At 53.5% G+C, this 24,025-nt stretch overlaps 9 protein-coding genes across 9 annotated transcripts; 4 read left to right on the top strand and 5 right to left on the bottom strand.

Annotated features, from left to right (window-relative positions):
• Positions 1 to 1,998: 1,998 nt before the first annotated feature.
• UMAG_12193 (uncharacterized protein) lies at positions 1,999 to 3,582 on the top strand (the record flags this gene model as incomplete). The annotated part of the gene is made up of 1 exon (XM_011390950.1): positions 1,999 to 3,582. The coding sequence occupies one exon, from the start codon at positions 1,999 to 2,001 to the stop codon at positions 3,580 to 3,582; it is 1,584 nt and encodes a 527-aa protein (XP_011389252.1).
• Positions 3,583 to 3,858: 276 nt separating this feature from the next.
• Positions 3,859 to 5,835, bottom strand: UMAG_02615 (uncharacterized protein; the record flags this gene model as incomplete). The annotated part of the gene is made up of 1 exon (XM_011390713.1): positions 3,859 to 5,835. One exon carries the CDS (start codon positions 5,833 to 5,835, stop codon positions 3,859 to 3,861), a length of 1,977 nt encoding a protein of 658 aa, XP_011389015.1.
• Positions 5,836 to 7,902: 2,067 nt separating this feature from the next.
• Positions 7,903 to 9,609, top strand: UMAG_02614 (bifunctional hydroxyethylthiazole kinase/thiamine-phosphate diphosphorylase; the record flags this gene model as incomplete). The annotated part of the gene is made up of 1 exon (XM_011390712.1): positions 7,903 to 9,609. One exon carries the CDS (start codon positions 7,903 to 7,905, stop codon positions 9,607 to 9,609), a length of 1,707 nt encoding a protein of 568 aa, XP_011389014.1.
• A 99-nt stretch (positions 9,610 to 9,708) lies between these two features.
• Positions 9,709 to 12,183, bottom strand: UMAG_02613 (putative cysteinyl-tRNA synthetase; the record flags this gene model as incomplete). Its single annotated transcript, XM_011390711.1, has 1 exon — positions 9,709 to 12,183. The coding sequence occupies one exon, from the start codon at positions 12,181 to 12,183 to the stop codon at positions 9,709 to 9,711; it is 2,475 nt and encodes an 824-aa protein (XP_011389013.1).
• Positions 12,184 to 13,027: 844 nt separating this feature from the next.
• UMAG_10284 (putative vacuolar sorting protein (hbrA)) lies at positions 13,028 to 15,707 on the top strand (the record flags this gene model as incomplete). The annotated part of the gene is made up of 2 exons (XM_011390868.1): positions 13,028 to 13,478; positions 13,855 to 15,707. 2 exons carry the CDS (start codon positions 13,028 to 13,030, stop codon positions 15,705 to 15,707), a joined length of 2,304 nt encoding a protein of 767 aa, XP_011389170.1.
• A 215-nt stretch (positions 15,708 to 15,922) lies between these two features.
• On the bottom strand, positions 15,923 to 16,738 carry UMAG_02611 (uncharacterized protein; the record flags this gene model as incomplete). Its single annotated transcript, XM_011390710.1, has 1 exon — positions 15,923 to 16,738. The coding sequence occupies one exon, from the start codon at positions 16,736 to 16,738 to the stop codon at positions 15,923 to 15,925; it is 816 nt and encodes a 271-aa protein (XP_011389012.1).
• A 742-nt stretch (positions 16,739 to 17,480) lies between these two features.
• On the bottom strand, positions 17,481 to 18,527 carry UMAG_02610 (uncharacterized protein; the record flags this gene model as incomplete). The annotated part of the gene is made up of 1 exon (XM_011390709.1): positions 17,481 to 18,527. One exon carries the CDS (start codon positions 18,525 to 18,527, stop codon positions 17,481 to 17,483), a length of 1,047 nt encoding a protein of 348 aa, XP_011389011.1.
• Positions 18,528 to 19,339: 812 nt separating this feature from the next.
• UMAG_02609 (uncharacterized protein) lies at positions 19,340 to 19,705 on the bottom strand (the record flags this gene model as incomplete). Its single annotated transcript, XM_011390708.1, has 1 exon — positions 19,340 to 19,705. The coding sequence occupies one exon, from the start codon at positions 19,703 to 19,705 to the stop codon at positions 19,340 to 19,342; it is 366 nt and encodes a 121-aa protein (XP_011389010.1).
• A 2,601-nt stretch (positions 19,706 to 22,306) lies between these two features.
• UMAG_10283 (methylenetetrahydrofolate dehydrogenase (NAD(+))) lies at positions 22,307 to 23,530 on the top strand (the record flags this gene model as incomplete). The annotated part of the gene is made up of 1 exon (XM_011390867.1): positions 22,307 to 23,530. One exon carries the CDS (start codon positions 22,307 to 22,309, stop codon positions 23,528 to 23,530), a length of 1,224 nt encoding a protein of 407 aa, XP_011389169.1.
• Positions 23,531 to 24,025: the final 495 nt, after the last annotated feature.

Below are 24,025 nucleotides of genomic sequence, written 5' to 3'. Positions count from 1 at the left end.
CAGCAGCAGTAGCAGCGGCGTGATAAGGTGGTTGTTGGTGGAAAGGTGGTTGCACGTCGGATGCGGTGGACGAGGTTGAGGTCGCAGAATGAGAGATGGAGCTGTCGCCGACAACAGCAGCAGCGGCGAGGTGGGATGATGTCTGACCTGAACCTAGCTGAAAGAGGACTTTGCGAAGTGCCGGATTCTGACCTGCGCTGACGATGTCGTCGATGAGCTGGTCGTTGGGCTGAGGTGAAGCGCCAGACGATGCTGAAGGTGGTGGATAGCTGCTGCTGCTGCTGCTGGTGGTGGTGGAGTTGTTGTCGTTGTTGTTATGGGGTGCAAGATGGTGAGGCGTGTTGCTGCTATTGTCGTGTTGTTGAATGGGGTTAGTGGGATGGAAGGAGGAGAGGTTGATGCGACAATTGAGCGCGTCTTGCAGATTGGCGCTTTGGGTCCTGCGACGACGAGTCGGGATGTTGAGCGGATTGGATGGAGGATGAATGATGCACTGCCAGAAACTCTGGCGCTACGTCGAGGTGGCGCACCAGAGAGGGAGAGGAGAGTGAATGATAGTGGGAAATCAAGAGGTGTGAATGTACGCATCCAACGACAAGCCTGGAGTAACTTAGTGGCGTGTGTGGGCGTTTCGGCTTTGGCTTGACGCTGTGGCCTTGGCCTTGGCTCTGTTTGCTCGACGCTCGAGCTTTGTAGTTGCGTTACGGTAGCACGGAGAGCCACTTTTCGGAATTGCTGCTTGAGACGGCAATCTGTGAATCAAAGGTCGATGTGATCATAACGAGGCCATGCAGCAGCATTCGTGATTCGTGATTCGTGATTCATTCGGTGGTTACTCTCAGTCGTGAGTCGTGATTCTCTTCTCAGAGATCACACGCACACACACGCCCCACACTCACAGATCAAGTTGACTACCATGAATAATCACGAATCACCCACGACCTGCTGTCTATCGCGTGTCGTGCTTACAGCAAGGCAAGAACAGTTGTCGATCCAACGCACGACTTTGGCGCAGCCCGATCATCTATGCTTTCTATATCGGTATCGGGAGATAAAGTGTCACGCATAGTCGGAAGCTCGGCAGTTCAGTTTTGCAAAAATACGGAATCCGGGGCTTTCATGGTCGGCCACCAGAGCAACTCGTGACTGGCAAGCTCCGTGTCTTGTCGAGTCGGTGAAGCTTAGCACCTTCGTCTTCGGTTAAGTAGAAGAGAGTGGCGACAGCTCAATGCGTGACCAAGCCTTGTCTCTTTTCGCAAGACATGAACAGGGTTGATCTCATCCGAACCACGAATCCTCATTTGGTTTGAGTTGAACGAATCGTAACTCTTTTCCGATCTGGCTCAGTTCGAGTCGTGAGTCCGTGTGGTGCGCCGCCAGCTAAGTTGTACGTTATAGTTTTCTACTGTCGTGAGTGTGTGAGTGAGTATGTGATTCTGTGTTTCTGTCATGGTGCTTGCCAGCGCACTCACGACACACTCACCACTTTCAGCTTCGTGCTTGGGCAAAGGCAAAATAATTTGTGTTTTGTGTTTTGCATTGCCAGAATTTTTTCTTTCTTTTTAATTGCCGCAAGTTTGTCAGGCTCGCTTCAGCTCCCTCGTGACTTTACCTGTCATGAGTCGTGAGGGTTGCTCTGCTGAGCATGTTGTGCTAGAACCGATGTGCGAGGTTAGTCAACAGCATAGAGAAGAGCGCAAGCTTGCCGAACATCCAACCAATTCATCACGAATCATCCCCCGCGCCCCCACGCCCCCACGCCCCCACGCCGTCCACGGCATTTGCGACAGTCAAAAGCCCATTCCACTCAATCAGACCGGCTCTTTCGTCTCAGCGCCGCTCATATACATAGAGAGCTCGTCGCTAGCCTCTTTGGTACCCTTGGTCGACCTTAAAAATCCTAACGTTATCCTCACCACCATTCATTCATTCTATACGCTGTACGCGTGCCTCCCGATCGCCATGGAAACGTCCGCGTTCCCGTCACAGCGCACCAGCATGTCGGAAACGGCTCGTGCTAGCATCAGCTCGCACACCTCGATTCTCTTGAATGCTTCTCCCTCAAAACCGTCTCCGACCGCTTCGCAACTAGAGCAGCGCGGCGCTGTCATCGAAAAGCCTCAACAAGACTCTTCACAACCACAACCGTTTACATCTGCCCGTACCACCGACCACAAGCTCCTCGACGCCAACTTGGTAACATGGGCCACCGACGACCCCTCCAACCCATTCAACTGGCCCTATCGTCGCAAGATCATGCTGCTCTCTGTGGTCACGGCTTGTGCCTTTTGTGTCACAAACACCTCCTCCATCATCAGCAATGCTTACCAAGGCATCCAGGACGAATTCCACATTTCTCGAACAGTCGCCATCCTCGGTCTCTCGCTCTTCGTCATCGGCCTTGGAATCGGACCCATGCTTCTTGGCCCGCTCTCGGAATTCTACGGTCGTCGTCCTGTCTACTTGGTCTCGTACACCGCATTCACCTTGCTCGGATTGCCGGTGAGCTTTGCGAACAACCTCGCTGTCTTTCTAGTCTTTCGCTTCCTCACCGGCTTCTGTGGTTCCGCCTTCCTGAGCGTAGCAGGCGGCAGTGTCAGCGACATCTTTGCGCCCACCGACATCTTTGTTCCCATGTCTATCTACACCAACGGCCCCTTCTTGGGTCCGGTTGCAGGTCCACTGTTGAGTGGCTTCATCAACCAACATACCAATTGGAGATGGACATTTTGGACCATCAACATCTGGTCGAGCGTGATGCTGGCTATCCTTGTCTTGTTCGGTCCGGAAACATATGCTCCTGCTTTACTCGCCGCGCGAGCCAAGAGATCACGCAAGCAGACGGGTAACCAAGAGCTGTATGCCGAGCACGAACGAATCGTTGCCAGTAAATCCCTGGTCAGGACCATCGTAATTTCCACGACCAGACCTTTCCAACTTCTCGTCCGTGAAGTGATGCTTTTGCTCCTCTGTCTTTGGTCGGCCTTGTTGCTGGGAGTTCTCTACCTCTTCTTCGTCGCTTTTCCCATCGTGTTTGAAGCGCACGGATTCAACCTGCAAGAAATCGGGCTGTCCTTCCTCGGCATCGGAATCGGCATGGTCATCGCCGTCCTGACCATGCCCTATTGGGCACGTCACTACACCCACCTCGTGCAGACCAAAGGTAACGGTGTTGCCGAACCCGAATTCCGTCTACCTGTCGCTATGGTCGGAGCCGTGTGTCTGCCGATCGGCATGTTCTGGTTTGCATTCACCACGTACGCTTCCATCCACTGGATCGTCCCGATCCTCGGAACGGTCGTGTTCGGATTCGGAATTAGCTACATATACACTTCAGTGTTTACCTATACCACGCATGCCTACAGACCAGTCGCTGCAAGCGCTATGGCTGCCAACAGCTTCTGCAGGAGCTCTTGGGCTGCTGCGTTCCCGTTGATCGCCAAACCAATGTATGATCGCATGACCACGCCCGGTGCCACCGCGTTCTTGGCTGGTCTCAACGTCTTGATGATCCCTGTCCCGTTCGTCTTTTATCGGTACGGTAAAAAGATCCGCGCCAAAAGTCAGTTCACTCATACCTAGTCCGGCGCTTGCGCCTCCGTTACAGCAAGCCTTCATTTGTACTTTTACGAACCACTGCATGTGATTACTCGTGCATCTTTTCATTCTCATATGCATCCTATCGAGCGTGCATTCCTTGTGTGCGAGAAACCGGCCTTCACGATTGGTAGGTACCAAGGTGGTGGTGGTGATCATGCTGAATTAAATGTAATGATTCGAGGGGAAAGAGAGAGAGACTAACGTGTCACTCACGACTACAAAAGGGGGGAATACAAGTGAATCGTGAAAATGGTTCAATCAAGCCTTAGCAACTGCCACAGCGGCTCCGTCTGCGCCACCCTGGGCAGCTTCGTCCTTCTTGCCAGCTGGCGCATGGGCAAAGAAGAGCAAGAACACCATGAGCCACATGGGAAGTACGTAGACCAAGTTGAAGATGAGCGGTGTTTGAGGTGTACCTCTGCTCGCCATGGTCAGCTGCAATTGGTTCCAATCGATGCCTTCCGAGTTGGGGCCGTACATTCCTTGCGGTGCCAGACTCAAGCCGTTGGCCACTCGCTGGTTGTCGCTAGTGGAGCTGCCAGATCCACCTTGGAAGAAAGGTAGCAGATCTTTCGAGTTGAGCTCTCCACCGAGTTCGGCTGAGATGCGCGTGGTGGCGTGCAACGATTGCAACAGTCGGTACACGGTAGTGACAAAAAGGAGGAGAAGGAGCACAAAGATGAATCCGCCCGGTTTCGCCGATCCGCTGTCACCGCGCGCAACAGGGATCAACAGAGCAGCTCCGAGGATCACAATGATCTCCACGACGCTTCCAACGACTGGTGCGATGCGCGTCACTTTGGGGGGAATAATCGGAGGCAAATCCTGCGCGGTTTGCGTCAACTTCAACGCGTTGTTCCACTTATCCAGCCAGCTGGCGTAGTACGCAGCGGCAACCAGGAAGAGCAGGAAGACGATAAAGTTGAGGACACGCAGAACAAGACTCGCCTGTGGAACACCGGTACTCCTTCCGGATTGCTTCGAGTAAAGTGCCAACAGATGCAACAGCGGTTCGATCAACAACGGCAATAGGATAGCCAAGACAATTCCCTGCACGTTCATCAGCGGCGTGGTGGGCGTGTTGTTTGCAATCTTGGCGCGAATACCAAACGTAGCCAGCATCAACACCATGTAGATGATCACGGTAAACAAGATCATCGAGATCAAACTGGATCGTCGCAACAACCGGATCAGCAGCAAAGGAATCAGAGCAATCGTGGCCAGAATCCAGACGATGCTGGCGATCAGATCACCGTTTTTGTAGGGTACGCTACCCACCTGTACGTCAAGCCAGCCCAGATCGGGCGAGTTGGGATTGTTGATGTTTCCAGGTGCTTCTCCATTGCCCGAATCGTTGCTTCCACGTCGCGGAATAGTGGTGTTGAGGTTCGATGTAGGGCCAAAATCGACGCGCGTGGTTGTCGGAGGTTCCAGAGTGATATACGATGTGAAGAGCGGGAAGAGGTTCGAGCTTGAAGATTCTGGGTTCTCGCTGATCGGGTACTGTCGACGGAGAGGCTGAGGCTCCGGTGTAGGGATGGAACGGCGTTGACCGGTGACAGAAGCAGGCGCAACCGGCTGGAACGCACCGTCGCTGGAAGCTTTCTCGGCACGATTCGAGACAGCAACCGTCGATGAAGCACTAGCAGCATTGACACGGCAGAGAGTAGCCGTAGCCAAAGGCGGACCACCAGCACCTAAGCCACAGCCGTATGCACCAGGATCGTACGTCCAGCTCTGAAGACCACCCTCGCGGCTGCCGCTCGCTTCATCCCAAGCCGATTCGAGCAGCGATTCCTGAAACGCATCAAGCGTACCACTCGCGATCTTATTCGAGCTGGCTGAAGCCGAGGCCGAGGCCGTGGCTTGTACCGCCTCAACAATCGCAGTGGGCGTCTCGATCACGCTCAAGCTCGTCGCAGCAGAAGCGTTCGACGTGGCATTAGCCACGGCAGAAGAAACAACCGAAGAGACACCAGCATCACCACTCAATCCCACAGCCGACTGGATCGCACCGGATCCAGAACCCGTCATGGTAGCATACGGACCCTCGGCAGAGATGAGCTTGAGAATGTGCGCTGCCGCTGCATCCGTGCTGGAATCTTGTCGCTTCAACCACGAGCTTCCAGGTACAGAGGCTGCCCGGGCTACCGCGACGCTGCTAACCGCCGAGGCGACAGCTAGTAGCGTCAAAGCTCGTTTTGCTTTACGAAGAGACTGTTCAGTTGCAACCATGTCGATGGACGCTCGCCTCGATATATGCTGCAGTTCAAGTAGCAAAGAGCGCAAGAGGCCAAGACGTCAAGATGTAGAAAGCGGTCAGCGATAAACATTGATGAGAAGGTGAGAAGACTTTGTGGCCCCTCCACACGCTTTTCAGCCTTCTTGGCAAGGACCAGCAAACGACTGGATGCCCCGAGTTACTCGATGCTGGCCTTCTTAATCGTGTGTCACTTTCTCTCCGATGACCAGAGCCACCTGGAATCACCAGCTCCTTGTGAAGCGCCAACAAGGTACATTCACGATTGTGCTACGACTTACCAATTTGGTTTTCGGCGCGAATCTGAAACACCTGTTGGAACGTGCTGTGGAGATCTGTCTGACAGTGCGCGGCGTATCCAAAAGCTGAGATTGCCGGAAATTGGCCGAAAATCGCAAGTTGGCGTTGTTGATGTAAACAGATAATGTCGGCGGTGTGTTCGAAGTGTATGGGCGAGATCTACCAGAGATCGCTAGGAGGTGGCTGATATCAACGGTGTAAAAGGAGGACGTTGTTCTCGGTGAAGAAGACCAGTTCTTCCCTCGAAAGTGTTGAAAAGAAAAAGGGGTTGCCTTTGCTGCTTCCAAGCTGACTTGGGTGTTCGTACGGAAAGCTTCAAGCCTTTGACGAAGTCCAGGTGGTGAAACAAGATTCGACTAGCGAATGGCTCTTGTGATGGTGATTGCTGCGAGATGTCAACGCTTTGAATTGTTGTACAGCAGTTCGCACTCTTTCTAAATCTAGCGCGAGGTTCGTTGTGACCGATACCGAGACAAACTAGTCGGTTGAGAGAGGAGCGAAACTGCTTTTGCAACGAACAGAGTGTTGAAGTTGGAACCCAAGCCAACTTTGTAGCAGGAGAAGACGAAAGAAACAAAAACAAAACGTGGTGAAGATGAGAAAGAAAAAGAGAAAACGAGATGGTGGTGGTTAGAACAAAACAAGAAGAAGAGCGAGCGGGCAATAAGGCAGATCGAAGCTGACCCTTGCTCAAAGCGGAAGCAGTTGGAGGAAAAGAGTGGTGCATGAACCAACGACGCTGGTCACATTGCACTCGCCAAGCCGACCAAGCAAAGTGAGGTGATCCCAGGACGGGTTCCCGGATACAGCGCTCCGTACTAGGCTGCTACGTACTCCCAAACAAGAGCGTATCACTTGTTTGCTACCTAAGTTACGTATGCACTGTGTCATGCGAGCCGATGTATGATCTGAAAGTCAATTGGGCAAGCAAGTGTGATTTCAGCGCCGGTTCAGGGCGACAAGTCAAGCTGCAGTATCAGTCTGACGGAGCCGATTGAATGACGCTGGGCTGTGCTTGCACCGGCAAGCAGACTTATGCGACGTCATACCAATGAGCTGGGTTATAGATGTTAGTCTATACCAGGATCTGTGGACGCTGCAAGAGCACTGAGAAGGTAGCGTAGGAGTCGTGTGGAGAGCCAGAAGGCGCAGCTGAGCTGTTGCATCCCACGCCTAGTCTCGGGAAGAGAGTATGATTCACGGGGAGACTGCGGCAGGGCACATCCCATACGAGTCTTCGAGACTAAATCGCCTCTTGATGGTCACTTTTCCAATCGCCAATGGCAAATGCTTGAACAGCGCAAGGTATACACACAACGGGTCGACATGGAACGATATGGCTCAAATTCGGGTTAATGTCAGAAAAGCTGCATATCTGGCAGCTCTTGACGTGCCGAAATCGTAAATCACGAATCGTGAATCAGAGCATCGTGCATGTGCATCGTGGTTGGAATTTTTGGGAGCGTACGTTGGCATTCGACGATCTCACACAGACAGAAAATCAGCCACGTGCACCAAAACGCACGACGTGCAATGTGAGCCAGCTGCCCGCAGCACACAGACCACCAAACAGGAAACAGAAAGTTGTTACGATGAGATTCAAGATTCGTGGTGAATCGCAGGCAAGCTGACTCGAGCTTGTATGATCTTCTCGATGCTGTCAGTGCATCGTTCTTTCTTGTGCTCATATCGCCATCTTGCCCGCTTTCTGTCGGAACTCTCAATTTGTGGAGGCGGACACAATGTCGGCTCCATCGTTTATAGACAAAGCACGCGTCGACTACTCGGTGTATCTCGTCACGGGTCGAGAACTTCTCCCGGCAGGAGTCGACTACTATGAATCACTCGAGCTGTCTCTTTCGCAGAACAATGTCACAGTCGTCCAGATTCGCGAAAAGCATGCCGAGACCGACAAGTTTCTCGAAATTGCACGTAGATCGCTTGCCATCTGCGACAAATACGACGTGCCAATGCTGATCAACGACAATCTCTCGGTATGCTTATCACTACCCGAACGTGTAGGACTGCACATTGGGCAGGAAGATATCCCCGTTTCCGAGGCGAGAAGAATTCTAGGCGAAAAGAGACTGTTAGGAGTATCTGTCAAGACGGTAGAGCAGGCGAAAGTGGCGATGAAACAAGGCAAAGTGGACTACGTCGGCGTGGGACCGTGTTACGGTACATTGAGTAAGGCGGGAATTACTGAGGACAAGGTGATTGGGTGCGCAGGTGCACAGAAGATCGTTGCTGAGTTGAAGAAGCAGGAAAAGAGGCTGCCATGTGTTCTGATCGGCGGCTTGAATCAGAAAACCGCAGCGAGGACGCTGTTTGGTGCAACGAGCGCAGTAAATGCTCCTGATGGGATTGCAGTCATTTCGGCTATTGTGGGTAGAACGGACTCGGATGTGGCCGCAAAGGAACTTGCTGACGTTGTGGGCAAGTTCAAGGCAGGTGTCATTGCTTCTACTGGATCCTCTTCTAATGGTGTGGCTTCGTCGTTCGCCCTCCCTCCTTCAACGGCTCAAGCAAAAAAGGACGTCGAGTGGTACAAATCCGCCATCGCCAACCTGCTCTCCTTCCATCGCGAAGCTTCCCAAGGCCCACCGCTCATCCAGACAATTACATCGCATGTCTCCTCAACCATGTCCGCCAACCTCGCGCTTGCATTCTCCTCGTCGCCGATCATGTCGCACGAAGCCGCAGAAGCGGCTGATCTCAGCCTCGCCATCGGCGCGCTTGTTCTCAACATTGGTACTATCTCCCCCGCCTCACTTGAAGGAATGCACGTCGCAGGAACCTGTGCCAATCGCAATCTCAAACCTGTAGTTCTCGATCCTGTTGGTGGCGGAGCAACTCAATTCCGCAAGGACGTTGTTCGAGGGCTCCTCAACGCTACCCAGGTGACACTACTCAAGGGAAACGCGGCCGAGTTGGCCAGCATTGCGGGCAAATCGGATCAAGTCAAAAGTCGAGGTGTGGATTCCGGCGCTGGTGCTCTTAAAGACGCAGTTGGTCTAGTCAAATCTCTGGCGCAGAAAGAACGATGTTTGGTTTTGTTGTCTGGCAAGAAAGACTATCTCACCGATGGACAGACGGTCATTACGAGTGACAATGGTCACCCGTTGCTTGGTGCGATTACTGGATCGGGTTGCGCACTAGGCGTTACGGTGGGTGCTGGTCTAGCGGCAGCCTGCAATCTGGCCAAATCACAATCTGGCGATACAGACGTGCGGTCACTAGGAAACACTATCGTCGCCCACGGTCACGTAGATTTGCTCGTCGGCGCATTGACAGGTCTGTTGGCCATGACCATCGCAAGCGAAAAAGCTGCAGCAAGAGACGACGTCAAGGGTCCAGGAACCTTCATCCCTGCATTGCAAGATGAGTTGGCCGCAATCTCGGCAGCTGACATTCACAGGTACGCCAAGATCGACATTGTCACCTCATAGACCTCTTCCTGCTCGGCAACGGCAACTACAACCCTCACACAAAACATCATTGCCTTTGTGGCGTGTGGAATTTCTACAAGCGTGAGCATCTGAACTTTGCTACTGAATCTCGCCCTTCTGCTTGGCCTCCAGGAACTCCTTGTGCAACTTTGTCTGCTTGTCAAAGTCCTTTTCCAAGTTCTTCCTTCTCTTTTTTGCCAACTCTGCGCCTTGCTTATCCTTGGTTGGCAGGCCTCTCTCATCCCACTCGCTGAAGTCATCCGTCTTGAACAACTGATCCGGAGCCACTCGACCCTTTTCCAAGTTTTCCAACCTTTTCAATCTCGCCTGTTCGGCAGCTTGCGCTTTTCTCGCCGCCTTCTCGGCGGCAGCTGCTTCCTTTTCGCGCTTGGCAGCTTGCAGTTGGGCGGCAGGGACGAGCTTGACGAGCGCCTGGCCGTCTTCAGTGTCTTCGAGAGAGATGCCGAGGTCGACGAGGTCGTTATCACGAAGCGCATCCGACAGCTTGAGGTACTCGGAGGCCGGGGCGGAGCTGCGTGCGAGGTTGCGTACTGCATCACGGAAGTTGCTAAGCGCACGCAGGTAGGGCATGAGGAGCTCTTCCTTGTTCACAGCGGCAGAAACATCACCCGATTCATCAGCTACACCCCATCCAATCTCCTGGCTGGCAGACAGGGCAGCACCTTCACCGAGGCCGAGCATCTTGAGCATGTCTCCCACATAGCGCGCTACAGCAGTGAGGACACCGACGTTAACATCGGCACGCTTCTCGAGGCTTTTCTCGTAGATGTTGGCCTTGCTGACCAGATCCAACAGGATCTCCATTCCCTTGGGTGTATCGAACGAGTCGCACATGGCCAGGCGGAAAGCATGCTGCGCTTCCTCCAAACTGTCCACCAACGACCTTTCAGCAGCACCATAATGATGCTGCCCGTCTGAATACGCATCGCCGAGCGCCTTTGCTTGAGCCACTTTAGCTTTGACACTGACGAAAAAGTTGTTGAAAGCGGACTCGGCGTTCTTGACTTCGCCCAGAGCGGATTGCTTGAAATCCATGCGTCCGTGCCAAGGCTGGAGGAGGAACGACATGCGAAGCTGGCGTGCGGTGAAGCGTTCAAGCGCCTCATCGATCGAGATGAAATTCTTGAGCGACTTCGACATCTTAAGACCTTCGATGTGAAGATGACCGGTGTGGAGGAAATAGTTGACCCACTGACGGCAGCCATGGTGGGCTTCCGACTGGGCAATCTCGTTGTCGTGATGAGGGAACATGAGGTCGACACCACCCGAATGGATGTCCATGGTCTCGCCGAGCACAGCAGAGCCCATAACGGAGCACTCTATGTGCCATCCGGGACGACCGGGACCCCACGGCGATGGCCATGCAGGCTCACCAGGCTTGGATGACTTCCAAAGCGCGAAGTCGGAAGCCGCGCGCTTGCCTGCGGTAGCAGCTGTCGAGGTCGACAAGGAGCCCTCGCCTTCCTCAAGGAGCTCGCGATTGCCCTTAGACCATGGCTGCAACTTGGCGTAAGAATGCTGGAAGCTGCCATCCTGACTCTTTGCACCGTCAAAGGCGCGTGTGTCAAACCATACGTTTTTCTTGTTCTGGTCGACACCCTCCGCGTAAGCGAAGCCACGATCGATGATCTGCTGCACGAACGTGACAATCTCGGGGACGTATTCGCTGACGCGTGTGAGCGTGGTGGGAGGTTCGACATGGAGTCGCTTCATGTCGTTGAAGTATTCCGCCTCCCAGTAAGCAGCAGTGTCGCGAAAGATGGCAGGATCAGTGACGGTGCTGCCGAATTGATTATCCAGAAAAACGGCGAGAACATCTTGGGAGGCATCGATGAGATCGGAAGCAGCTTGGCCGGAAGTATCGGCAGCAGCGAGCGACATGGCGGCAGCCACCTGAGCTTGACGCGACTTGTCAAGGGCGGCAAACCACATGCCAAACTTGGGTTCCTTTTCAGAAGCAGCTTTGAGCCACGCAGGATCCTGGCGGAGTCGCGCGATCTCTTCAAATCCTGCCTCTCCTGCTCTCGCTTTGTTTGCTTCTTGGGCGAATCCGCCCTGCTGCTCTTGTGGCGGCACAGGCGGAGCAAAGCGTTCGAGGTTCTTGACGAAGTAGGCAGACCATGCCTCTTGTACGGTGGCGAGGAGAGGCTTGGTGAGCTGAGCATGCTGCGAGCGGAATTGCTTGAGGAGGTACGAGTGACGCGCTTTGATAATAATTTTGTCGTCGACATCGGTGATGTTCATGACAAAGTGCACGTCATAGCCGAGATAGTCACGGAGGATACGACGTATGATGTCTTGTGTGACGTAGTTTCGTGCGTGACCCATGTGGCTTGCATCGTAGACGGTCGGACCGCAGTTATACCATGTGACAGTTCGGCCCTTCTTTGGCACAAAGGGGGTCTTGGTGCGAGTGAGCGAGTTGTACATCTTGAGCTCAGGCTCGGGGACCTGTTTGATAGGAATCTGCCATTCCGGTTGCAGAATCTTGCCGACATTTGCCACTGCTTGCGAGGCACTCGAAGAGGACGCCTCGGTTTGTGTTGCTGCCATGATGAGGTCGGATTTGTGAGCGCAGCTGAGTTGTCGTTTCGAGAAAAACGAAGAAGAAAGCAAGCCTTTGCTAAGTGGAGCGACGTGGTTGCTGAGACGAAAAGGAGCGACAAAAGGGAAGAACAAACGGAAATGAGGGAGTCCAGATGTGTATATCAACATGCGACGATTGTGTGGCCGTGACCAAAGGCTGATGCGCAGATGGTCTCTGCAAGAAATGATGAGAAGTAGAGCTGTGAGAGTTGGTCGTGTGCAAGGTGAGTTGTTTCTTCCCGCGTTTCTGAATTCGTGAGCTGGAATCGTGAATCACGAATGCACGCGCTTCTAAGTGACTCGGAAGTCGGCCTCGTGCCTTGAGACAGAAAAAAAGGCAATTCACGATTGTCGAATTCATAGGTGATCTCACAACCCCAAAAAGGGGAAAACTGCACGAGCCTTCAAGCTTGGTGCTTCACGCTTCACGCTTCGTGCTTGTTTCTTTTTGGTCAAGCGTAAAGGTAGAATCGTGTTGACTCGTGATTGGTTGACGTCGGACCATCGTGCATCTTCCTTACTCACGACTGCTTCACCAATCAACCAATCACACGCTCAGCTGTGTACAGCAACCTGTTTCTTCCTTCCTCGGGCTGTGACTGGCATGGCAGAGCTGAACGTCATCTCTGCTGCGGTCACCTCCTTTCCTTACTATTGAAACGTCTTTGCCGACCTCCTCCCGCCGCAACATCGTACGCATCCGCAGGTCGCCGTGCAAACGTAGCTTTGACGCTCTAAGTTCACCGAAAGCGGGAGGAGGTCGCAACCCAAGTCTCTGCCACAAACAGTTCTCCTCAGTGTATCGTCCATGATGGCTTCGGCAGCAACGGCTTCACGCCAGGCGGGTCCTACTGCTGCTCCTAGCCAAACCCCTGCGAGCAATTCCAGCCCCACCACAGCTCCTTCAGCCATGGCACCGCCCATTTTAGAGCCATGGGACGGGCTTGACACTCGCATCCTCACTGATTTGGCACGTCGCGGTCTCATGTCCACCTTGGATACCATCAAAGAGGCAAAGACGCTCATGCTGGATCCCTCCTTGGCTGGCCCACTCGGTCTCGTTGCCGATGTCTCAAGCCTCAAACAGCACGGTGTTGAAAAGATGTTTTGGCTCGAGCCCGCTTCTGCCGCTTTCGTCACCAAGAACGACGCCAAACACTCCCAGGCACAAGTAAAAGCGGGCCTCAAATTTGTCAATGCTCCGACAAAATCGGTCGTCTACATCTGCCGTCCAGAGATCAAGTGGATGAAGGCCATTGCTGGTAGGTTTCTTTTTCTACTCCTCGCTCCCCTCTCCCCTCCCCCCCTCTCCCCTCTCCCCTCTCCTCTTCTCTACATTCCTAATCCCAATACCGTAACAGACCTGGACTCAATTAGCCGAGCCTACTAGATTTCATCAACGATAGGCATACGGTCAGTCAATGTCCAAAGAACGAGGAGATCTTCCTGACAAGGATGCTCCCAACGAAGCTCCTTCCTTATACAACCCCGCTCTGCTTTCGCCTCCACAGATGCTGGGTTGTGCCGGGAGGCGACATCCCATCCTTTCTCCTCTCATCTTGCTTATTTCTTTGTACAGCAGCGGTGAGCAAAAACTGACCGCCATGCTTTTGCTTTGAATTGCGTGGCACTGTCCAGAACATCTTCGAGCCGACCGAAGTGTTCGTCCCACTTCTCCACTGCAACACACATATACTATCTCGTTCGTCCCTCACAGGACCGAGCCCTGTCTTCAGTTTCTAGATCAGGAAGCTGTGCTGTCCGACGTCTCGCTCCTCGACTTTGGTCTTGAGTTCGTACCGCTCGACCACGACCTCATCAGCCTCGAAGATGAGACAGCATGGAAGAGGATCTATTGCGATGGCGATCATACGCCCATCTTCAGATCTGCGCAGGCGCTTATGACGCTGCAGCACGCGTATGGTCTCTTTCCTCGCATCCTCGGCAAAGGAGCGCTTGCACGTCGTTTAGCCGATCTTCTGATTCGGCAGAGGCGAGAACATTTGGCCTCGGACCCCTCAAGCCCAGCACTCACAGCACCGAGTCATTTGATTGACAGCCTGATCATTATCGATCGTGCTGTTGACTATGCCACGCCACTGTGTACTCAACTCACCTACGAAGGCCTTGTTGATGAAGTGGTTGGTATCAACAACGGCCACGTTGAGGTCGATCCTGCCTTGCTCACTGGTCACGCACAGACGGCTGAGGTTGGCGCTCAGCCGCACGCCTCGGGTAGTGGCACACCCTTGCAGATGACGTCGGCGCCTAAGAAGCGTAAGCATCGCCTCGACGCTAGCACCGATCTTCTCTTTGCTGAGATTCGCAATCTCAACTTTGCCGTCGTTGGAGATTGTCTGCATCGTGCGGCGAAACGTCTCAATCAGGACTACGAGGGTCGGCATCAAGCCAAGACGGTATCTCAGATTCGTGCATTCGTGGGCAAGCTTGGTGGCCTTCAGTCTGAGCACGCCTGCTTGCGCCTCCACACTGGCTTGACTGAGAAGATCATGGAATGGACCTCGAGGGAAGAATTCAACCGCATGCTTGAGGTGCAGCAGAACTCGGTCGCTGGGCTTGATCTGCCAGCACAGTACCAGGCTATAGAGGATATGGTCAACGAAGAGCGCGATCTGGTGGGCGTGCTCAGGCTCTTGTGTTTGACCAGCGTAGTAGGGCTCGGCAGCACCGCTGGTGGCATCAAAGCCAAGAACCTCGAGTTTGTTAAGCGCGAGATCTTGCAGACCTATGGGTACCAGCATTTGCCATTACTACTTGCGCTTCAAAAGGTGGGGCTGCTGACACGCGCGTCTGCCATTCCTGCGACCAGCAGCACGGGCGGATTTGGTGGTGCCCTCTCCAGCGTTGTCGGCGTTGGAAACTCGAGCGCAAATGCTGCGGGAGACTCTGAGAGTCGCGGCAGCGCCGAGGAAGGAGGTAAAGGCGGGTTCGCTTCGGTGCGCCGAAGTCTGCGGCTCATTAATGACGATGTGGACGAACGCGCACCAACCGACATTTCGTATGTTTACTCTGGCTATGCACCGCTATCGATCCGACTCGTGCAGGCGATTGCACAGAAGGAAGCATTGCTGGATCCATCGCGTTCGGATCCGAATGCGAAACCCGTGCGTGCTGTCAAACCACGCGCTCACCCGATCGTGGGATGGCGTGGTTTCGACGATGCTGTCAACCAGCTGCCCGGTGCCACTTTTGACGAGATCCAATCTGGATCTATGGCGGGGAATACAGGCAGCAATGCAGAATTGGGTCAAGGCGCGTCGTCGTCAGGAGCAGCTTCGTTGCTGCCGCCGACGGATCCTGACGCGGTAACTAGCACGCTCGTGTTCTTCCTCGGTGGTGTTACCTATACCGAGCTCGCAGCATTGAGGTTCATGAATGCGCAAACCAGAAACCGTCGTTTCGTCGTGGCCACGACCAACACGATCAACGGAAACAAGATGATCAACGACTTGGCAGAGACTCGTCTCTGAGCTGGCTCTGACCGGTGCTTCAGCAGTATTCCGTCTAGTCTGGCTATATACCCAACCCCCACGCAGAAAACTCACTCACGTCGTCGTTGTTAGCTGACGGCTAGGTTCGAAGATGCATGCGAAGGCCCAGTTGTTTCTCGCTCTGCAATGTATTTGTATTTGTATATGACTTTGGATGCATGTGATGTGTGAAGATTGAGGGAGGTGGGTTGTGGCTACTTGGGTAGATATCTGATGCCGGTCTGTGGGCATCGGTTGTTGGACCTGAGTGGGTCGCTCAGAACAAAGGCATCGGCAGTTGTGCTTCTTCCCTTTGTGTGGAAATACACCCAAGCTTCGTTGAGGGCGCCGTTTCTGCATCGGAAGACGGCGTCTTTGCCCCACTGTGCGCTTGTGGCTGCGTGAAGTTGGTCGAGGGTGTAAGTCTGGCTGGTGCTCGGAGTGATGCCTGCTTGTGCCAAGGTATGGTAGATATCGTATTTCTCGTAGAGGCTCACGGTTGTCGAGAAAAAGTCGACAATGTCTTGATTCTCGACGTATGTGGATTGCGTGTAGCAAGAAGGGGCGAGAGTGGAAACACAGGTTCCATGACGGTTCCATTCGTGACTCCAGAGTTGACCATCGTTGCCGTTCAAAGCGAGCCAGAATTGGTTCATTGCATCCAGGGTGTCGGCGGCTTGCGGAGACGAAGACGAGCGAAGAACGGAAGCGATGTTGTTGTTGTTTCGCGAAGGGTCGCAGTACTGGTCAAATCCACCATTGCAGGTGTCAGGCCAGAGACCGTGAATTGTCCATGCGTCCGAGGGACCGATGGCAGGCGCAAAGTCCCAGAACTGCGTGAGTAGCAGAAGTCCACCAGGCGTATTCGTGACGCAAGGATCGAGTGGACACGTAGGCGCTGTGGAGCACGACAGGCACGTGTCGAGCGTAGTGTTTGAAGGGAGCGCGAACGCGCTTTGGCGCAGACTGGCTGCACGGGAAAGAGTGAGTACGCCAGCGACGGCTGCTACAAGTGCGATCAAGGCCGGCATCATGAGACCGCAGTATCGGTGGAGCAGAATCTGAAGAGAGTGAAGCAGGAAGGAGGGTCAATTGCAAGCTGCCAGCTCTCACGTTCTTATCTTATAGTCACGGGCGTGGAGTGTGCAACAGTCTGTGAGTCCGCAACCAATCATAGAGCAACCGCAGATCGTGAATCGTGAATCGTGAATCATACACGGCTCGTACTGCGGAAACAGGGACCGAGGCAGATGCTCGAGGCATATTCTCGATTCTAGCACGAACGTGTAGGCGCTGCGCCAAGTTTAAGCTCAAGCGTATTGCACTCCTGAACTGACAGACTCACACTCGGCAAGCGTTGATCGGATTCAGGGTCCTAATGCGCATGCTCCCCTAGCTGTGTTGCGCTCACGAGCCGCATCCGTGCAATCACGAATCGTGAATCGTGAATCGGTTGAACTGCGAAATCCGTGATCACCGATTCAGACCAAGATCAAAACACGAATCACGAATCACGAATCACGAATCACGAATCACGAATCACGAATCACACAACCGTGAAGCTTTGACTGTTTTCCTTCAGCCTTGCCCCATTCACATTGGTATGGCCAGAACAGATCTTCTCATACCAAAACAAGCACAACACCGTTGGCTATCGTTTCCGTGCCTCGTCTTGATATTGATTTCGACTAGATCCATCCATGAGCTTTCTGGATCAAGCAAACAAGCTTGCGGGAGTCTTGGAGGGTAAGGATGCCATGTCGCTGCGTCAGACTAGAGTTTAGCACCCTCTTTGGCTCTCACGTCAAAGTTGACCCTGGGAAAGGTCGCCAATAAACTCTTACCACCTTGCCCAGCCTCGATCTTGAGCGTGATGCTGTTCCCATCCAGCCCGACCAATTTGCCCTCTTGCGGTACACGGCCCGTGTCCACAGGCGTCACACTCGCCTTCTGGCCCTTCTCGCCACTGATCCAACCCGCTTTCACCAACGGATCCTCCTTACTGATTTGTAACTGGCTTTCCACCTTGGAAGAGTTTGTTGCGGATTGTTCAAAGATCACCTCTGCCGCATCTTGGGCTGACAGCTTGGTGGGGTTCACTTTGTGCTTTCCAAGGTATTCTCGGACGCTTGCTAGCCAACTGAGAGTCCGAGGGAACGGATACTGCCTCCAATCCTGTTGACCTTTCGATGGCACAGGGAGCAAATCATGTCCCGTCCTGAGTTGAGTCTGTACCCAGTTCAAGGGCACGTACAGGCTCAAGTCCAGATACTGAATCTCGTCTCCGAACAAGAATTTGCCGTTGCCCTCCTTGAGGTGCGTTTCGATAGCTTCGAGATTGGCCATCAGCTGGCTCCTGACGAACGCGATCCGCTGCTTCATTGATTCGGAATCAAAGCTGCCACCGGGCATGAAACTCTTTCTGTCCTGAACAAACTCTTTGGCCAACGGAATGTTGTAAAGATGTCCCGCGCCCAACCGGAACAGGCTCGACTCTGCCCAGTTAATAGCGAGCTGCAACTGTAGCGCAGCAAACTGTCGAAGCAGTGCTTTGTTGGATGAGCGTCCGAAAGCTGCTTCCAGAGCAAGCGCTGCAGCCGTCGTGTCGATGTACGCTCGACCGTCGATAAAGACCACGGGAATGCGACGGTAGGTGATGCCGAGCAGTTGCGAAAGTTGAGGCCGTGGCATGATAGGCGGTACATCAACCAGCGTCCACGACACGCCATAGTGGTCGAGCAGGAACGTAATCTTTTGGTAGAACGGTGACGCGGGATAGCCGTACACGATGACCCGGTTGTTGGGCTGTGGCGAGACCATCTTGGCGAATTTGAAGAAGGAAAGGAAGCGTGATGAACAAACAAGGCAATCGTGAATCGTGAATGGGCCAAACGGCGGATCATCAAGAAGACACGAGATACTTATAACCGGCCAACAGATCGATCCGGGGCAAATGCGAAACAGTCACGAGTCGGTGCGAGTTGAGCGAGGCTGACCGGCCATCAAAGCTTCCGGAACGTCGGCAACCAATTCGCGAGTGGTATAGTCGACGATTGGCACACTGTGGGGGCGGCAAACGGCTCTCGCGTAACTTAGAATCACGAACCACAAATCGTACATCGAATAGCCGAGCACAAGAAGCAAAAAATCAAACGCCGCAACTCTGGCATTTTCCTATCGTGATGTGTACTTTTTCCGGATAGAACGACTGGGATCGGCGATTCTTGACCTGCCTTTCCTGTTGAATCGAGCCTCGTCAAGGTCGTTGCTCGCCTTGCTTTGGCGCGGACAGCGTGTCGAGTGTACGAAGTAGAGGATCAAAAGGTTCAGCAGATACTGTTAGGAAACCACATAAGGATGGCGATAAACGGCATGGCCGGATGCCGGATGAATTGGTCAGAGAGGTACAAGTACAAAGAGATGGTGCTTGGTATTCCAGCGTGATTGCAGAGAAGGGCAGCAAATCGATGCAGGAAGGATTTTGAAGCGCAAGCATGTATAGTAGCAATACATGCAATCAACAGCTGACAGTTGATCAACACGGAGTGAAAGACCTACGTTGATGCTGTGACTAGCATGCTGTTATGATGATGGGCTTAAAATAGAAGAAGCGCGTAGTCGACCAAAGGCTTTCAATGTAATACCTCGTCAGTGATATTGTGAAGAGCCTTGAGGTCTGCCAGTTCAGCCTCTCTTCTTGCGAGGTCTGCCTTCGCTGCCAACCTGGCAGGCATATGATACAACACAACGATATACCTCTCGTTGAGGTGGAAACCATTCAGATGGTCGAGAGCTCGCTTTACATCCGCCATCTCCTCGTACACGACGTACGCTGTACCTTTTGTGCCTGTCGCATCTCCAAGTCGAATCTGACGGATGGCACCGTAGCGGCCAAAGACTTGGTACAGGTCGGCACCTGTAGTGTTGTAGTTGAGATTCTTGACAAACAGAATGCGACTGTGCTGGCGTGCAGCGCCGATGGAAGATTGGCTAGCCATGCCGCGTCGTCATCTATCCCGCTCAAATCAGCCTCTTTTGAATGGAAAGAGGTGCAGTCGGCGTCCAGAAGAGAGCAAGATGAGGTGGAGCGTCGGCGAGGAACAGCGGTGCGCAGCCAGGCCAGGTGTGCACAGTCACGACTTGGCACATCCAACCTGCCGTCCGACTTCCGCGAACAAAAAAAAACAAAAAATCCTCAAAGATCGCCGATGCGCATGTGGGTTGCCTTGATCATCAATTCGATTTGGCGGATATTGGTGCAGGAGGCGCCGTCCGCGGAACTCGAGAGTCTGATACGGCCAGAGCTAGCTTAGGAGCCGTCCCATCAAACGCAAGGATTCAGCGAGCAAGTGCGCGAAGGTCTCGACGAAAGGATAACCGGCATGCCATTTGCCTGTGAGATATCACGGCAGCCAGCATCGTGATGCTTGAATTTCGGCACCACAAATAAACGGGAGGGCTAAACAAGGGTTGCGCCCCTTGCAGATCACTCTGAGAGCGAGTAAGACGCCTCATGGTCGTCGAGGGGATGAGCACCTTGATCGCTTAAAGGCTTCACGCGGCGGGCGTCACGGGAACGGCGGCACTGTTCATGTGGCTTGCTTGCGGGTTCCTCGCAATCGTGAATCGTTAATTGTGAATCGTGAATCGTGAATGAGCGCCGCTGTTGTCGCAACCCGCCGTGCGCGGTATTAAATAGTTAATAATGATAGCTGAGTTTTAACAATCCAACACCCGCTCCATGCTTGTGCTATACGCTCATGGCTCGCTGCTCGGCCAGATTCGTGTTTCACGATTGTGGTTGACAAGCACGAAGCGTGAAGGCTTGTTGACCTGCTCTTTTTGACAGTTGGGCGCAGTTGAAGAATGCAATCCAAGTCCGACTGGTTGTCTAGACACCCTTTTGGTATAGTGGTTATGCTTCAAGTGGCACTAAGCGAAAGAAGATAGTCGTGAGTGATTGAGAAGCCTCTCTTATCAAGATTAAGGAAACCTAACTTTAAAAAAACCTTTTTTTTTCTTCCGCAGAAAAGCCAACTCTTACTTCACACCCCCCTGAACGTATTCATGATTATTATTTTTCTTTCTCCCAGTTCTTCTCAAGTAGCGCTAATTTTGCGTTTTCCCACGCCTGAAGCCTCCCTTGCCTGGTTTGGGCGCAAGCAGATCTTCAAAGTGTTCCTTGCTGTCTACTTTTACCTCCTCAAGTCTTTCACTGTGCTTTCGCGTTGCCCATCATACCGCCCCATCTGTCCATTCGAGCAGGCGTCGCCTTCTCGTCCAGAGCAGCATCAGTAGCAGCAAAAGCTTACGCGGGATCGTCTGTCATCAGTACAGGTAAGTCGAAAGCAACCGTGGAGTATCACTCCGTTTCCCCTCGCCCTCCCTCATCAGCCAGCATCAAGGCCAGATAGCATTAAGCCCGCTCCTTCAACCGCTGCACCCCGCAGAGAGAGTAGTCAGCCATTTCCAACAAGATCGCACCTGTCGGAATATAAGCGGTGTATCGTCTGCGGTTTCCTAACAGCAATCGGCATCGCCATCGACACCGGCACTGGCGGCAGGAGAAGCATCGACGACCAGCTAAGCCTTCGCATACTCGCTGCTCTTTCTTCATCAAGGCAAACATCTTCATTACCACACCCTTGTCACCTTCGTAAAGTCACGCATTCCTCCATCAACCCACTGCCATCGTGTCTTCATCAACGCGCGACGCACTTCAGTAAGCAACTCTTTGCACCACTCATCGACGCTTTGAGTCCACGATAAATTCCACGTCACGGGCTTCATCGACCCTTCGCTTCCTGGGCCAGCTAGGCAGCTTTTCCCTTTACTCTTCTCCTCGTCAGCGTAGCGTTGCCAGCGTCATTCAGTCTTTCCAACAGTTCGGTTGGCCTTTGCACGTTCAGCTCAACTTTTGCTTGTCAACCACATCGCGAACTTTCCGGCCACGGCTACTAACATACTCCCTCCTGTCACAGCTTCCTCTCCCTTCCAGAATGCTGCCCATTTGTTCCTGTTCTCGAAACGTGGCAACTGACAAGACCTTTTCGTCTGCATCATCACGCTCCGTGCCTTGGATCAAATCAGTCAGTGGAAGCACGCCTAGTCTCGTCTCCTCCTCCTCCACTTCGTCCGCTTCGTCGCGCCAAGCAACACCTTCGCTCCTACCTTCCTCCTCCTTCCACTCGTCCGATCAGGCCAACATCGAGTGCGATCCTAGTGAACTCGACCTTCCTCATCTCAACTCGCTCCTTGGCAAACTAGCTCATCCACCGTCATTTTCTCCGGCATCAACGCCCGAAAGCTGTACATCTCATCTGGTCTTGAGCTCAACTTCTTCCTCTTCTTCTTCAGCCCTCCTCTCTTTGACTCCTCGTCTCCGAGGCAAAGCTGCTTTCCGTGAACCCGCCTACATCCGTTCCGAACGCAAGGCCCAGTTCAACTCTTTGCTTGACGCGTTCCATCGTGCCACCGTCTGCAACTTTGAGCCCAGCTATCAGCTTTCGGCTTCCGATCTCGCCTACGAATTCGACCGCCAAGGCAATTTCACCGGTCCTGTACAGCCCAACGACGTACTTCGAGGCGTAGCAAGCAGCATGTCAGAGCCCGTCGTCCAGCACTCTTCGCAAGCTGGCTCATTGCCCAGCGCTGAGAACCCAGGAAAACTCATTCAAGCGTCCGGCATTGCAGCTCCGTACCAAGATGCCATCAAGGAGGCCATCCAGGCACGCATCCAGCAGGGCAAGTCGAGACCCAAGCTTGTCGGTATTCTCGCTACCCCCAGCCCACCCAGTGTAGCCTATGCCGAGTGGACACGCAAAGCGTGCGAGGCAGTCGGCATCGAGTTTGAAATTTGGAAGACGTGGGACGACTCGGTCGAAGTCAAGGAGGAAGATCACAAGGGCTCTGCGCCCGACTTCGACCTCGAAGCCGATGTCGAGGACCTCATCATTGCTGCCAACGCCGACGAAAAGGTGCACGGTATCATGGTGTACTACCCCATCTTCTTTGGACGTCAGGACACTTACCTTCAGCAGATCGTTGACCCACGCAAGGATGTTGAGGGTCTTCACTTCAGCTACTGCTGGAACATGTACCACAACGTGCGATGGATCTCGCCCGCCAAACTCGGCAACGCGCCCGGGACCACACGCGAGCTACCCGAGGAGCGCGCCAGCCGCGAAGCGCTTGATGGCGAGCAGGTGCCTCCCGGCATGGCCAAGTCGATCCTTCCTTGTACACCGCTTGCCATGGTCAAGTGTCTGGAGGCCATTGGCGTATACGACCGCGATCTGCCCTACGGTGACCGACTGTACGGCAAGACCATCACCGTGATCAACCGATCCGAGGTGGTTGGCCGTCCCCTCGCAGCGCTGCTTTCCAACGACGGTGCCAAAGTGTACTCGGTCGACATTGACTCGATCCAAGAGTTCAACAAGCGTGCTGTCGAGCCATCGAGTGAACCTCAGGGCCGCGCGCGATCCGAGATTGTCAAGGAAGCGCGTGCTCAGAACACTGCCTCGCAGCTCCGCCCACACCACGTGGTACGCAACTGCAGCATGACCGCCGAAGAGTGCATCCGTGCCTCGGACGTTGTGATTGCTGGTGTACCATCGGCCAACTACAAGATCGAGACTGAATGGATCAAGCCGGGTGCTGTATGCGTCAACTTTTCCAGTGAGAAGAACTTCAAATCCGATGTTAGGACGCGTGCATCCATGTATCTGCCTGCGATCGGCAAGACAACGATTGCGATGCTCCAGAGGAATCTGCTCCGTCTAGTCGAGTACCGCGAGCTCTCGGAGGGCTCTTCTAGCTAGAGTAGCCTCGATTGTCTGCCTCGGTCAAAATACATAGACTTGTTCCGGTGTCTCTTATGTCTGTTGTTGCTGTGCCTGTTTGTAATCACGAATGCCAGCTCCAGCTGATAGGACAGACAGACTCGTACGGCATAGAGGAAATTAAATGCGACCGCTTAACGCGTAGATATTCGTGATTGTGGATGAGAAGAAGTTTCACTCACGGACTGCACGGGCTGTCCGATGCGTCGAACTAGACGCGTTCGCGCTTTCGCGCTTTCGCTTCGCTTCAGCCTAGCCTAGAACAGCCGGCCGGGAAGAATTTGTGTGCCTTATGTGACATTTGGAATCATGATTCACGATTCACGATTCTTGATTCGGATTGATTGATTCGTGATTGTGCTCCTCTGCAGTCAATCAGGCTCCTCAAGGACTGTGTTTCCTGTCTGCGTCCTCCTCCTCAAGCGCGCTTCTCTTGCCATAGCGCGCCAGCCGAACTGAGCCGAATTCACTTTG

Source organism: Mycosarcoma maydis, chromosome 6 (assembly GCF_000328475.2).
Source record: "Mycosarcoma maydis chromosome 6, whole genome shotgun sequence".
In the NCBI taxonomy this organism is placed as follows: Eukaryota; Fungi; Basidiomycota; class Ustilaginomycetes; order Ustilaginales; genus Mycosarcoma; species Mycosarcoma maydis.
This window is presented reverse-complemented; position numbering and strand designations above follow the sequence as displayed.